Source organism: Ascaphus truei, chromosome 3, assembly GCF_040206685.1.
Source record: "Ascaphus truei isolate aAscTru1 chromosome 3, aAscTru1.hap1, whole genome shotgun sequence".
Classification (NCBI taxonomy): Eukaryota; Metazoa; Chordata; class Amphibia; order Anura; family Ascaphidae; genus Ascaphus; species Ascaphus truei.
In genome coordinates, this window is record NC_134485.1 from 379,433,646 (window position 1) to 379,449,739 (window position 16,094).

At 39.1% G+C, this 16,094-nt stretch overlaps 1 protein-coding gene across 4 annotated transcripts in view; it reads right to left on the reverse strand.

The window, feature by feature from the left end:
- RNF17 (ring finger protein 17) overlaps window positions 1-16,094 on the reverse strand; it is a 156,358-nt gene that overhangs the window by 92,019 nt on the left and 48,245 nt on the right. For all 4 annotated transcript variants that reach the window (XM_075592318.1, XM_075592315.1, XM_075592314.1 and 1 more), the window contains exons 14-15: window positions 11,913-12,071; window positions 9,481-9,670 (exon numbers count right to left, since the gene is read on the reverse strand). In XM_075592318.1, the coding sequence (XP_075448433.1) occupies window positions 9,481-9,670; window positions 11,913-12,071 (349 nt within the window). The remainder of the gene's footprint in view (window positions 1-9,480; window positions 9,671-11,912; window positions 12,072-16,094) is intronic.

Below are 16,094 nucleotides of genomic sequence, written 5' to 3' on the forward strand. Positions count from 1 at the left end.
GTCTTGCGTACCGAGCACAGTACCGTATTTCTTCTTCACATAATAAGGCTGACGTGTTTTAAAAGCCTTAGCCTTTGGGTTCAGCAGAAGGTTTTCTTTGTTGGCCTTAGCCTGTCGCTTTGCCTTTGGCTTGGAAACGGTAACTGCCTTTCTCTTTTTCAGTGTGGCAGGCACAGCAGAGGTGAGATGGTTCTTTCGTCCATAGAACCGGGGCTGCTCCATGTAAGCGGGAGGCACAATGCAGTATCTGGACAATGGCTCAGATAAAGATCAGCAAGCGGTGGGCTATGCAACGTGTACAACCTTTTATGCATGGCGGCCAGGTACAGGTGTTGAAAGTGGGTGGTCTGTAATGTGAGTCATTAACATATAAATACACCATCCATTTTTTGGATTCACTGCACATTGAATACACATCGACTAAACATCGAATACACATTCTTGTGTTTGTATTTCTTTCTACAGTACTCGCAGCAATGCCTGTTAAGAAGATTTCAAAGGATCTCAGCATGAGAATGAAGGAGATGTACACGAGCGGAAAACGAATTGCAGATATCCAGCGCTGGTTAACTGCTTCTGGCCTCGTTGTGCCATCAAGCACCGTGTGCTATCATGCACAAGGAAAAAACAGAGACCGCAAAAAGGCACCAAAGGTAACAAATGCATAAGTATACTGTATTTATAAAACTTAACCAAAAAATATATAGAAAACTGTAGTGTACATCTACAGTATACCGTATTTATATAGTATATTTATATTACAACAGTATATACTGTAGTGTACTGTATGTGTGGTCAATTTATATTTTTTGTGCAGCAGTATACACTTTTGGTATATTGCAATTCATCTTACAATGGAATATACAGTATATGATGTGTATTTATTATGATATAACAACAGTATACCGTATTTATATAGTATATTTATTATATTACAACAGTATATAGTGTATGTGTGGTCAATTTATATTTTTTGTGCAGCAGTATACACTTTTGGTATATTGCAATTCATCTTACAACGGAATATACAGTATATGATGTGTATTTATTATGATATAACAGTATATTTATATAGTATATTTATATTACAACAGTACTGTATACTGTATATTTTGTCTATTTATATTTATAGTACAGCAGTATACATTTTTTGTATATTTATATTTACTGTATATTACAACATTACATGTACAGTATACATTTTATATTGCTGCATATTAATAACACAATATAATTTCTTTGCATTGTAGGGAGACTACTCTTCTGGTGGACAGAATAAGTGAGGAGAATGATGAGAGGAGCGCATTAAGGGTTAAAAACACTCTGCAGGAAAACCACAATCTGACTGTATCCGAGAGCAGCATAAAGAAGATGAGACGCAAAATTGGATGGAAATATGGACGTGTGAGGTTAGTACTGGACAGTACAGGAGGTACTGTAAAGTAAAAGTGTTGTTTTGCAAACTGTACTGCGCTGTGACGCTAACATTTTTTATTCATTGTCATTACAGAGTGTACCCCATGATACGGGACGCAAACAAAATCAAAAGAGTGCTACAGGCCCAAGCATGGATCGACAGCGGTGAGACTTTCCAGGATTGCATCTTCACTGATGAGTCTACTGTGTCGCTGGAGAGATTTGCAAGATTTGCGTTCCACAAAAAAGGCCGCATAACTTTGAAGCCGTGGCCAAAACACCCTGTGAAGCTGCATGTGTGGGGTGCCATCTCTAGGCGTGGACCAGGATGCATTGTCGTCTTTGAAGGTACAATTTCTCAAATATAATGCCGCCTAATGCACTGTACTTGACTAGTGTTGCCTTACCGTATGCACTGTACTGTACTATTGAGCACTTTTCTTTTCTTGCTATAGGAATCATGAATAAAGATTTCTTCCAAGACAACATTGTGCCCGTGATAGTGCGATACATCACACGAGACTTTCCCAATGGTCATCGCTTTTACCAGGACAATGATCCCAAGCACACCGCGTCGACGGCGCATATCCTTGAGCGCGGCATCAACTGGGTGAAGACGCCAGCGGAGTAAGTGCAGTAGACCGTGTTCCATTTATGTTCCCCACTGTTTTTACTGTGTACTGTATCTCTTAAACTAATTGTCCTTTCTTTCCAATCACAGATCGCCAGACTTCAATCCGATCGAAATGGTCTGGCATCAGCTGAAGGACCACATCCGTAAAGTGGCGAAACCCTCCAAGAAGGACGAGTTGTATAAAGCCATAATGAGTTTTTGGAACGATGTACTCACCGTGGAACGATGCAATAAATATATAGACCATATTGCCACTGTGTTGCCCATTGTCATCGCGCGCAATGGGCAAGCATCAGGAAAGTAGTACAGTGCTGTAGTATTGTACAGTAAGTACAGTATGATACAGGTAAGTATGGCACAGATTTTTTCTTTCCCAATAGTCAGAGTATACAGTAGTTCCAGTATACAGTACAGTAGACTAGTTTGACAGTACTACAGTAACTGCCTACTAACTGCTCCATTTTTTTCTTTCCAGAGAAAGCTGCACCAGCCACCTACTGTACAGTAGTTCTACCATAATACAGTACGCACATACAGTACAGTACAGTTACTGAACAAAGTTTTTGTTTTCTTGTCGTTCCAGGAAAAAGGGTGCCCAAGGGGGAGGGGGGGCCTTGTGTTCCGTCAAATGTACAGTATATAAACAGCAGTAATGATGTACACAAAACCTCTCCTCTCTCAATGAACTACTGTACCGCAGACACAATGAGGATACTGTTACAGTATGAAGGGGAAAAGAACAGGATGGGTTATTTAACATTATACTGTGCAATATTTATACTGTATATTTATATATACTGTATTTTTATTCTAAAGGTATTCGAGAATGTACTGTACTGTATGAGGACCTGGTGACTTTCAACCCTCTCAGACCCACAGAACGGATTATTTCACATTACTGTATATTTATCCTGTATATTTTCAGTAATTTAGAAGCAGTGGCTGTTCTGAACAGAACAGTTACTGTAAGCAAACGGATGCACATCAGATTTACATTTCCAATTCGAGAGGGGATTTTTCCAAAGCAGGCAGGCCTCCCTCTAAGGGAGGGGGATGGTGGGATCATACTCTGGCTGGCCTCCTGCTGAATCTTGTTACCGTAGCCAGCCCAGGGCCAGATTAACAAAACAATGGCTTGGATTGGATTAGCCAGACGATTGATGCTTGGCCTGGGAGGGATTAAAAACTCTAAGGGAGGGGGTGGGTGGTGTAGCTAGGATTGTACTGTGTCAGTATTTCCAACGGCAGGTCACCCTAATAATTGCATGAATAAACCCCCAAAGACAAGGCCCAAATATAGTACAGTATACTGTATACTGCATATACAGTACAGAGCTGTATACTGTATTATAAATAAATAATCATACAGTACTGTACAGTATGTATTATTGTGTGTTGAGGTTTTGAATTGCTGTTAACTTGAAATGTTTCACCATTGTATTGTACTGTATTTGTAAATAAAAGTTTTTTGTGGCGACTTCAGCAATAAAAGAACTGGTTAATTTATCTCACATAAAGTACGTGAATACGACCGCAATCACCATTGTAAATGGGTGCATAGGATGGAACGGCAGGTGCTAAAGGGGTATAAATATGATATTTATCAGTGTTGATCAGAGAGTTGATCAGAAGGATTCCCCTTATAAAGTATACAGCACTCTATTGTCATTCATACAGTATACTGTAGTAAAGGGTAGACAACACATGGTCTTGCAGTATACTGTATTACTACAAATCTGTCAGGTTGACCAGAATCACTGCGGATATCGGAAAATAATACAATTTTATTAATTCTACGTAGAATTAATAAAATTGTATTATTTTCCGATATCCGCAGTGATTCTGGTCAACCTGACAGATTTGTAGTAATATACTGCAAGACCATTTATTGTCTACCCTTTACTATACTGTACTGTATGAATGACAATAGAGTGCTGTATCTTAGGGGAATCCTTCTGATCAACTCTCTTTGATCAACACTGATAAATAATTTATCTCACACTCAGTACTACAAACTGCTTTTTGCTTGCAGACTGCAAAGCCGCAAGACCAGCAACATTGTAAAAAAAGAGCAATGAGCGCGAAATTGGCGTGGGAACTTCTGTTCTAGGGCCCCTAGAAATAATATTCTTTATTTTATTTATAAACTCACATTTATAAACCCCGTCACCCACCCCCGCTACACACAATAAAGCGGGCACTTACAGTACAGTATATATTTATTTCTCTTCATGTATTTATTTATTTATTTAGATTTATTTATTAATTGTGGAGCTGCTGTGCGTGAGGGGCCATGGCCAGGATGGGGGGGGGGGGGAACGGTACAGTATGTGAGTAGGGGGTGAGGGTGGTTAGACCTCACAGTATGCACATTGGGTCCCCCCCCCCCCTCCCCACATTTACATACTGTACACTGCACGACATCAATGCAGGGAGGGAGATTTACTGGTAAGGAAGGCTTTAGGCCTTTATATCTCTCTCCCTTCATTGTAATCTGTTTAACAGAAACATTAGGGGGGGAAGGGGCTTTAGGCCTTTATATCTCTCTCCCTTCAGTGTAATCTGCTTAACAGAAACATTAGGGGGGAGGGGGCTTTAAACAATGCTGTGTATAATGTATAAGGTTTTTTACAATTAGATAGATGTAATCCTTGGTATTGTAAGGGTTAGCTTTGGTTTTAAATTGTGTTTTCTGGTTGGTACTTACTGTACAGTATATATTGACTTTTGTTTACTTGATTGGTTAAAGTGTTTGTTTGGAAGTGTTTGTATTTACTGGTAGAGTAGCTTGCAATTATATTGTTAACATTCATTTGCAGAATGTACAGTATATGGTGCATAGATTTTATGCTATGCATCATTTACAGTATACAATGTAAATGCAATGTACTGTGTGGATTGGAATGTTATGTTTTATATTGTAAAATCAGTTAGGATTATTAAATGGATTATTATTATTATTGTCTGTACTGTATAGAGAAGCGTTATTTGTAGGACAGTATGATTTTGATAACCATTCTACATGTACTGTATTTGTATATTGGTTCATCATCTGTGTGTATATACTGTATACTGTATAATATATATATATATATATATATATATATATATATATACAATATATATATATATGTATATATATGTATACAGTATATATATATATACTGTATACAGTATGTACTGTATAGGGATTGTTATTATATATACTGTATACTGTATATATATATATATATATATATATATATATCCAGTATATATCCAGTATATACTGTACAGTATATATTTATTTCTCTTCATGTATTTATTTATTTATTTAGATTTATTTATTAATTGTGGGGCTGCTGTGCGTGAATTTTTTTTATTGGGGGTGAGAGGGGTGTTTGGCCCTTGGTGTGAGTTAAGGACTTGCAGCAGCAGCACAATTAATAAATAAATCTAAATAAATAAATAAATGACAATAAATACATTTGAAATACATTTTTATTGATAGTGTAGATGTGCAGGGGGTCTCCGGAGCTGAAGCGCACAGGTTTTAGGTCTGGGGACCCCGTGCCCCCCGAGATACAGGCCCCTTTAGGGGGTGCCGGTATCCCTCTGCTCTGCTTGGTTTAACAGGCCGCGGTCACGTGATCGGGGCCTTTAACGCAGAGCACTCAGCACTCAGAAACACAGGCCAGGCAGATTTAACACACACACACACAATAGGGGGAGGTTTTTTTTACATAGATTGCAGGGAAGCTTAACGCACACACATAATAGGGGGATAGGGGGAGGGGTTTTTACATAGATTAGAGAGAAGGCAGGGAGTTTTAACACAGACATGAAAAATATGTATTGAATGTATTAATTGTTTATTATGCCTTAACCCCTTCATTGCCTTAGCGGCTATCCACTATGGTAATGACGCAGCATTTTCTGTATTTTTAATAATATTGAGCAGGAGCAGGGGGGGTCCCTGAGCATTAATTTCTGGCTCAGGGAACCCCCTGCTCACTGTACAATATTATTAAAATATAGAAATGATGCTTCTTTACCATAGCGCATAGCCACTAAGGTAAAGAACGAGTGTTTATTTATACTGTATATTGTATGTGTTTTATTGATACTGTACATGTGCAGAGGGTCTCCAGAGCAGAAGCGCACAGGTTTTAGGTCTGGGGACCCCGTGCCCCCCGAGATACAGGCCCCTTAAGGGGGTGCCGGTATCCCTCTGCTCTGCTTGGTTTACAGGCCGCGATCACGTGATCGGACCTTTAAACCAAGCAGAGGGATACCGGCACCCCCTAAAGGGGCCTGTATCTCGGGGGGCACGGGGTCCCCAGACCTAAAACCAACGCGATTCAGCTCCGGAGACCCCCTGCACATCTACACTATCAATAAAAATGTATTTCAAATGTATTTATTGTCATTTATTTATTTAGATTTATTTATTTATTTTTTGGCGGCTGCTGTGTGTGTGTATTTTTTTATTGTGGGTAGCGGGAGGGTGGGTGAATGGGGTATTAGCCCCAACGATGGTTGGGGAGGGCTTGCGGGGCGGGGGGGGGGGGGGGTAGTGGGAGGGCTTAACCCCTTCATGACCGTACCGGTATTAACTGCTACGGTCGTGAAGGGGTTAAGTGCACCCGCAAACCCCCCCCCCCCTCCCGCAAGTCCTAAACTCACACCAAGGGCCAAATACCCCCCTCACCCATCCCCACTACACACAATAAAGCGGGCACGGTGGGTTAACCCCTTCATTGCCTTAGCGGCTATCCGCTATGGTAATGACGCAGCATTTTCTGTATTTTTAATAATATTGAGCAGGAGCAGGGGGGGTCCCTGAGCATTAATTTCTGGCTCAGGGAACCCCCTGCTCACTGTACAATATTATTACATCTCTCTCTCTGCTGCAAACACATCTCGCCCCCAGTATGTGCAGTAATTTACTGAACATGTACTGTAGAATAAATGCATAGTTTTATTTATTCGGGTTTATTAAACAGTATACTGTTCGGCCGGAAAACATCAGCATACTGTACTGTACAGCACAATATTATCCATCGAAATCCCCTCATTAGCCGTTTTCTTTTCTGAGGAAAAACAAAATGAAAAGTTTTAATGTACAGTAATGGTCAGCCCCCTAAAGAAGTACAGTACCCAGCCAGCCCCACCAAAATAATACAGCAACAATACAGTACTCACCATACTGTACTACTGTATTTCCCATTCAGCTGGCGCTGGGCCACTGCCACTGCCAGTCCAGCTTTCATCATCACCCACGTCGATAGTTTGCAGCGGGACTAGCCCACCTGTAGTCAGCAGGTGAGGCGGGAAATCGCTTAGGTACATGCAAGCTTCATCAAAACTGGCCGCGAAATCCGACTCGGTCTCAGGCTCAGGGTTGTCACTGACGGCGGGACCATCATTAGAAGCTGGTGCTGGTTCTGGCGCATTGCTTGGCAGGGACTGTCGCTTCTTAGTTGGTTTTAACACGACCCTTCGCCTTTTGCCGCCTCCATGATCATAGATACAGGAAAAACCCTGTGACACACACCAATACCCTCCAACAAATTGGGGCTCAATACGGTGAAAACAGGGGTCGCTACATAACCTTTTCCTTATTGCACGCTTCCACAAATGAGGAGTTGGCGAAAATTTGTAAAAGTCATAGTTTTCGATAAAATACTGATAAATTTGAACAACTGTTGCCATCTTATCCTCTGTTGCATTAATAGCGGCCCATATCAAATAAGCATAACTTCTGTCAGGTTTTTGGAACACGGGCTGCTGCATTTGAACACTCATGGTGGGTCTCTGAAGAATAGTGTAACTGAAACTACAGTACGTGGTCTTTGTCTTTATTTAATACAGTACTGTATGTAAAACCTAAATTGATACATTTTTGCAACGTCTTCCTTCAGTCTCAAGGCCAAATTACAATAGCACACTGTGGTACAGTATCTTTTTTTAAACGAAACAACTGCAAGCCCACACATTACTGATTCGGCGCTTTACAAGTCATGAGTTTATGCCATCTGGTGGACAAGCGAAGCATTGCAGCCTAGTAAATCCTTCTCATTATCATTTAACAGATCAGGACCCCGTCAGCCAGGCATGAACCGTGGCTGGGAAGGCAAACGCAACGAAGCATGCAAGAGGTGAGCAGCGGCGGATTCCAGGTATCTGCCAGGTACAAACTGGGCATTTGCTCGAATAAAGTGTGTCGGTGCAGTATTACCACATGTGTATTCACTCAGAGCGCCTAGTGTTTTTTCCTGTTAAGTGTGAGCAACTGCATTCAGCTTTCAACATCCACACAGGTGCAGTTACTGAGCTCATCGGCACCGTGTACCGCTCACCTGTTCAGGACTATTAGGTCCAGCCTACTTTTATGTTATTGGTACTCACCATTCTGATCCAATACTACTTCCAGCTCAGCCACCTTACCCTGCTTGCTTCCTGCTGCCGCATCAAAAGTCTACTGTCACAGTGGGATACCCCACTGACACCTAGCATGGGGCAGCTCTTCCGTTGTTCTTCTATATTGAGAGCCGGATCTGTATGTACCACGTCATATCGTAGACCGGTCATTCGCATCCTATAGCATACACGTATTCCCCTGCAAATTTCCTCACCTAGGTCTGGTACTGAGGCTCTATACAGTACTCATAGGTAACCTTACCAGTAGTTTGTGCTTACGATCATTGAGCTCTCTGTGTTAAAACTATATTGTGTTCCCTTTATTTTATTAGTCCATAGGACCCCATTACAAGTTTTTTTTAACCATTAAATTGCCATATTGGCAGCACACAACTCTATCTGGGTCTAGATTTTACATTTACAGTCCCTGCCACGAATATAACCGCATTCATACAGATCCACCTACCCCACTCTGCGTTCCTTAACCTCCGTTCTATCACTAGATTAGAGAGTGCATGTTATTGGATTCAAACTACTCTACCCTACTCTCCATCTCAGGAGTGACCCTCTGGCTTAGCTTAACTTTTGCTTTGTACAGTATATTACCACCTGTTTATCCTTTGAAGCTGAGTGGGTGTCTACCCCCTGCTTATGTAATAACGGACCTGAAATAAAGAGCCACTCTATCAGTAAAATGCGACTGCGCTATACTGAATAACAATTTGTAAAAACCTGCATAGTATAACCTCCATGATAAAGTTGCACTTATACTCTATTTTAACCATCAGCAAGATACACATACACGTTTCTGATTATTAGAAGCATAAGGGACAGAACAGGTTGCTGCAAGTTTTGTTGGTGAATTGTAGAGAACCTGTTAAACTGGGAACAAAAATGCATTCATGTATAAAAGACCAAATTGATGCGAGAGACTTTAGTCTAGCATCACACATAGTGCAAGTCAGTTTATACAACTCTTCAGGAACCAACAGTGCACAAATATATAATATATTATATTTAATACTTGCCTCAACACTATAATAACTTCAGAGCTTCCATAGTCCATTAAGAAAACCTTCATGCGTGCAATATCTTCTATTTTATATTTTGTTGGTCCACATGGTTTCCCCACATATTTAAATTCTAAAGGAATTAATTCAGTGATATTTGCACGACACCATAATTGGTGTTCTTTACTTTCTATAACAATAATTTCACCTAGGGGAAAAAAAAAAAAAAAAGACATTATGTAATACAAAAATTATTTTGTTAATATAACCACAATTTTCAGAGGCTCACATTTTTCGCCACTCAATTTTGACAAAAACTGCACATTCCTGTGAAAGACTCACTCGACAAACAAGTTTATGAAAAAGGTTTTAGTAAAAACAAAAACTAGGTATTTTTCTCTCCATTTGATGGAGAAAAAAAACCTCACTCATCTATATAAAAAAAAATTGTATTACAGTGTATTGAAAAGGCATTGGCATTCTATATATTCCATTGTGTTTTAAACTATTATTCAACCATTCTTTTCATTTCAGTAGGTGTTGGCCCTAGAGTGCCAAAACAGTGCACTGGTTGAATTTTCAACTGCAGCTGCGGTGGCATTTATTTTAGCAACCTTAAAATGACACTTTTGGCTGCCTTTAAAAAAATAAAAATAAAATGGATGTCCATTTGCTTGTATTGTATGTCTTTATTTATATAACAACAAAAGTGTACTCAGCGCTTCACAAAGAATACAGTACAGGGAATTATAATAATACAATAAGTGCAGCAAAATCAGACAATAGGAAAGGAAATGCCTGCCCCGAAGACCTTACAATCTAAGAGGTTTAACGGGAAACTTACAGAGACAGTAGGCGAGGGAGTAAGTGCTGTAGATGGCAGTGCTTGGTCACAACGTGTGGTAGGAGTGACTGAGTGTGGGACAATAGCCATGAGTGCAGGCTATTGGGATACTTGATTTGTGGGGTGAGATTTAAAACTGGTCAGTATTAAATGAAAAGGTTAACACCATTTACAGAGGAAGAGATAGCAGGGAAGCATGAGTGAGATCCACAGTAAGAAGGCGTAGATAGAGGGTGTGAATAGAGGATTTGTGTGGGTGTTTTTTTATGGAGGGGTATAGAAGTTGTTGGGAGAGGGGTGTATAAATAATGCTGCAGTGGGGAGTGGGGAAGTTGGAGAGAACACAGACATTCACAAAGGAGTGAGGAAACAGTAAACAGAAAAAGCAGTAGGGAGGGTGCAGTAGGGAGGTAAGATGCAGGAGAGACTTCACAGGTAATAGAGGATAAAAATGAACAAAATCACAGATAGTAAAAGAGAAAGTCTCACAGTGGCAAAGTTGTAATGCAGAGTCCAGTTCTTCCTCGAATTTCAACTCCAAAATTAACTCTTGTACAGGCATACCCCGTATTAACGTACGCAATGGGACCGGAGCATGTATGTAAAGCGAAAATGTACTTAAAGTGAAGCACTACATTTTCCCACTTATTGTTGCATGTTCTGTACTGCAAACGTCATACACGTGCATAACTGATGTAAATAAAGCATTTGTAACAGGCTCTATAGTCTCCCCGCTTGCGCACAGCTTCGGTACAGGTAGGGAGCCGGTATTGCTGTTCAGGACGTGCTGACAGGCGCATGCGTGAGCTGCCGTTTGCCTATTGAGCGATATGTACTTACTCGCGAGTGTACTTAAAGTGAGTGTCCTTAAAGTGGGGTATGCCTGTATACACTTTAGATATGAAACTTAAGATGTAACTCTTTCGATGTTACAGTCATCACAGCCAAGTTACACTGACTTAAGTACCCTAATCACATGCATTTGACTAACACTTAAGGGAGGGGTTTGCCTAATCAAATCAGACACACCAAATAGTTAATTAATTATCAATTCTCTCTCAATTGATTGGAGTCAGCATACAGACACATACCAAATGTAAAAAAAAAAATGTTATTTAATATAAATACTAATAAGGTAACAGTTTGTATGAGTACAGGCACAATAATAAAAAAATTTAAAAAATTACTTAAGATCAAAAAGTTATACCCTTTTAGATCTTAAAATGGGACAAGAATACACATGATCCAAACTTAAATTGTCATGTGCAATACAGGAAATGGTTTGGGTAAATTAATCCAATAGTTTTGTACAGTACATTTTCCATTATAATCAAACAGATATTAACAAGTTCCCAAATAAATATTTATCTAGTAGAAACTTAGCTATCAATAAAATGAAACAAAACATTCAGCATTAGTAGTCTACTCTGAGAAATAACCTTACGGTCTTGATTATGTTAAACCACAATTACAGTATACGGGACACCTTATGATATTGCTAAATTTCCAAAACAAGTTATGCTAAAAGCTACAAATAAATTTTTGATTAAAACATCTAAAAGGTTCAGGCGACATGCCATGCTTCCAAATATGAAAAATACATTACCAAGCTCCAAGATATCGCTAGGACAACATGGGCTAGCTGTCATGCTAAACATTTTCAGTCTTTTTTCAAGCATGATCGTGGGCCGTTTCTGCCTATACCATCGGATGTAGAAGTTGCAAGGATTTATCACATGGCTGACAAATACAAGTTCTGAAGAGGCTGGACAAAAGAAAAAAATATATTTCATCCAGGTTGCATCCGCCTCTTACAAAGTTAAGAAACAATTTATTCATGCAGTACTTTTATTACAGGCAACTGACAATAGTTGCACAAAACAAGTTACTTTACATATAAACTTTACATGTACATGCTTGAACAACCCTGGGGGAAAACCTGTTACTTTCAATTTAAATTATATTGCATTCACTGTCCGAAAAGATCAGTTTTCCGCCCATCTAGAGTACAAGAAAAACAAGAAAGAACCTCAGCACTCTTATTTTTGTATGTTGCCGAGTACTTTTACACTCATCCCATAAAGGCTCAGATGATGGGTGGGAAACAAGGATGGCATGTTTAACCATTTCCCTTTAAACATTATGGCTCTTGCAAAGGAGGCTGAACGTGTAAAAATATGGTTAGGCTCTTTTTCATGTGTACATTGAATTCTATTTTGTTTTTGGATTGATAAAGTGGGCAGTTGCTGGGAAGTGAGATACTGGGCACTTTAACCCTCAATGACGAGGGAGTTTGCACCCATAAGTGCTGAACAATTTTTTAAGTCTTTGATGCTAGCAATGCTCAAGTCCAAATACAGACGAAAATCTACATAAAATCACGTATTGGTTGGGTATCGCTGGGTCAACTCCCACCCCCTTATATTATAATTCACTCTTTAAAAAAGACTGAATAAAAAGTCATGTGAATATGAACATGTATAAATCTTTTATTCAATGTCACAAACTAAGATGGAGGGGGGAGGGAAATGAAACAGACACAAACTAAATACAATAAAAGAGAAAACAAGGGGTTTTGGAGGTAGAATGTGGGCAAGTGCGAGTTTGAAAAGCAGCGAGACACCAATAATACATCGAGATAATACTAGAAAACTTCTAAAGACTAAACCAAGTTGGCGCAGAAAGGAAGGAGCAGATAAGATAATAGAACAGGCTGAAAAAAACTGAAATGCATGCTTACTAATGCAAGAAGCCTGACAGATACAATGAGGGAGCTTGAATTAATAGCTGCAAGGGAGCAGTATGATATCATAGGCATTACTGAAACATGGTGGGAAGAAACTCATGACTGGGCTGTTAATTAATTTAGAGGGTTATTCCCTTTTTCGGAAGGATAGAGCTAATAGAAGACGAGGTGGAGTATGTTTATATGTTAAACCGGATCTAAAGTCTATAATAAGGGAAGATGTTTATGAAGGGAATGATGAAAATGTAGAGACCTTGTAGATAGAAATTAGCAGTGGAGGTATAAGTATAAAGAAAATGTTTGCAGGGATATGCAATAAACCACCAAATAAATATCGGTGAGATTTAGGAAGCTAAAATACTTTTGCAAACTAGGTCATGTTTGCATAATGGGTGATATTAATTATCCAGACAGACTGGGGCAATGAGATTAGCATTACAACAAAAGAAAACAGGTTTTTGGGGGTGCTTAAAGACAATTATATGACCCAAATTATTGAGGAACCAACCAGAAGAGAGGCAATACTGGATTTGGTAATATCAAACAATGTAGAAGTAATAACACACACTCAAGTCCTGGAAGATTTGGGTAACAGTGATCATACAATAACATGGTCTCATTTGAAATAAATGATCAAAAAACAGATTACTTGGGTTCAACAAAGACCTTAAACTTTAGCAAAGCATATTGTAATAAACTGAGGGCTAATCTACAAGTAATGCATTGGGATGATGTTTTTGCAGGGAAAAAAGTAGAAGACAAATGGACAGTCTTAAAAACATTGCTAGAAAAGTACACTTATCAGTGGATACCCTTGGGTAATAAGTATAAAATAAATAAATCAAAACCAATGTGGCTAAATAAACAGGTAGGGAGGAAATGGACAAGAAGAGGAAGGCGTTTCGATTCTTTAAGTCAGAAGGGACGGAGGCATCGTATCAGAATTATAAGAAATGTAACAAAAATTGCAAACGGGCAATCAAATTAGCAAAAATGGTTAATGAAAAAGGGATTGCAATAGAAAGTAAGATCAACCCTAAAAAGTTCTTTAAGTACCTTAATAACAAAAAAATGGGAAAAGAAAATATAGGACCCTTTCAGTGTGAGATGGGCAGGCAGATTATTGGAGATAAGGAAAGAACAGAGGTACAGTATTAAACAAATTCTTTGCCTCTGTGTTTACAATGGAAAAATAAATTTCAATAGTAAGGCCGTAGGAGGAAGCCACAACCTCAATATTAATGAACAATTGGTTAACTGATGAAGAAGTTCATAAGCAGCGTGAAAAAAATGAAAGTAAATAAGACACCTGGCCCAATGGTATACATCCAAGAGTTCTCAAGGAGTAAAGTTCAGTAATAGCCAAACCATTACATTTAATATTCAAGGACTCCATTTCCACAGGCTCAGTACCACAAGATTGGCGTAAAGCAGATGTGGTGCCTATATTTAAAAAGGGAGCTAAATCACAAACAGGGAATTAAAGACCTGTAAACCTGACTTCAATAGTGGGGAAACTACGTGAAGGTTTAATACGGGGTAATATTCAGGAATACAGTACCTAATGGAAAATAAAATCATTAGTAATACGTCAGCATGGATTTATGAAGGATTGATCATGCCAAACTAACTTTATTTGTTTCTTTGAGGTGGTAAGTAGGAATTTAGACCAGGGTAATGCAGTTGATGTGGTCTACTTAGATTTTGCAAAAGCTTTTGATACAATTCCACACAAGAGGTTGAGATAACAAAATAAAGCAAATTGGACTCAGTAATGTATGTACCTGGATTGAAAACTGGTTGAAGGATAGACAACAGAGGGTTGTCATAAATGGAACATTTTCAGGTTGGGCTAAAGTCGTGAGTGGAGTACCTCAGGAATCGGTACTGGGACCCCTGCTTATTAACTCGTTTATTAATGACCTTGATGTTGGCATCAAGAGCAAAGTCTCCATGTTTGTTGATGATACTAAATTGTGTAAGGTAGTAGAATCAGAGCAGGATGTAATTTCTCTCCAGAAGGACTTGGAGAGACTAGAAAAGTGGGCAGGTAAAAGGCAGAAAGGTTATGCATTTGGGATGCAAGAATAAACTGGCGATTTACACATTAAATTGGGACAAATTGGGGGAATCCTTGACGGAGAAGGATTTAGGAGTGATTGTAGACAGCAGGCTTATCAATAGTGCCCAAAGTCATGCAGTAGCTGCAAATGCAAACAAGATCTTCTCTTGCATTAAAGGGGCAAAAGGTGGAAGGGAAGTAAACATAATTATGCCCCTTATGAATATGAGTACAATTTTGGGCACCACTCGTTAGAAAATACATTCTGGAACTAAAGAGAGTGCAGAGAAGAGCCACCAAATTAATAAAGGGGATGGACAACCTATTTTATGAGGAGAGGCTAGCAAAGTTAGATTTATTTACATTAGAAAAGAGGCGTCTAAGAGGGGATATGATAACTTTACACAAATATATTCGGGGACAGTACAAGGACCTTTCAAATGAACTATTCATCCCACGGGCAGTACAAATGACTCGGGGCATCCCTTTAGGTTGGAGGAAAGGCGATTTCACCGGCAACAAAGGAAAGGGTTATTTACAGTAAGGGCAGTTAAAATGTGGAATTCGTTACCCATGGAGACTGTGATGGCAGATACAATAATTTTGTTCAAAAAAAGTTTGGACATCTTTTTAGAAAGGAAAGGTATACAGAGATATACCAAATAAGTAAACCTGGGAAGAATGTTGATCCAGGGATTAATCCGATTGCCAATTCTTGCACAGCTCTGCCCGCCCCCAGGGTTCACCGCACGCAGTGCGCGCACTGCTGTACTATGTAACTATGTAACATTTGATCTATCACTCATTACCTTCACCACCCTTAAAGCTACAAAATCAATTATAAGAATATAGTTTGTAAAGAAGTGCTTCAGCAGTATAGAATAACTGGAAACAATGACAAACCTCAAACTGCAAAAAATACAATTATGCCTTCCTGACTTCTATATGGCAAACACATTTAAAAATATATATTTTATAAA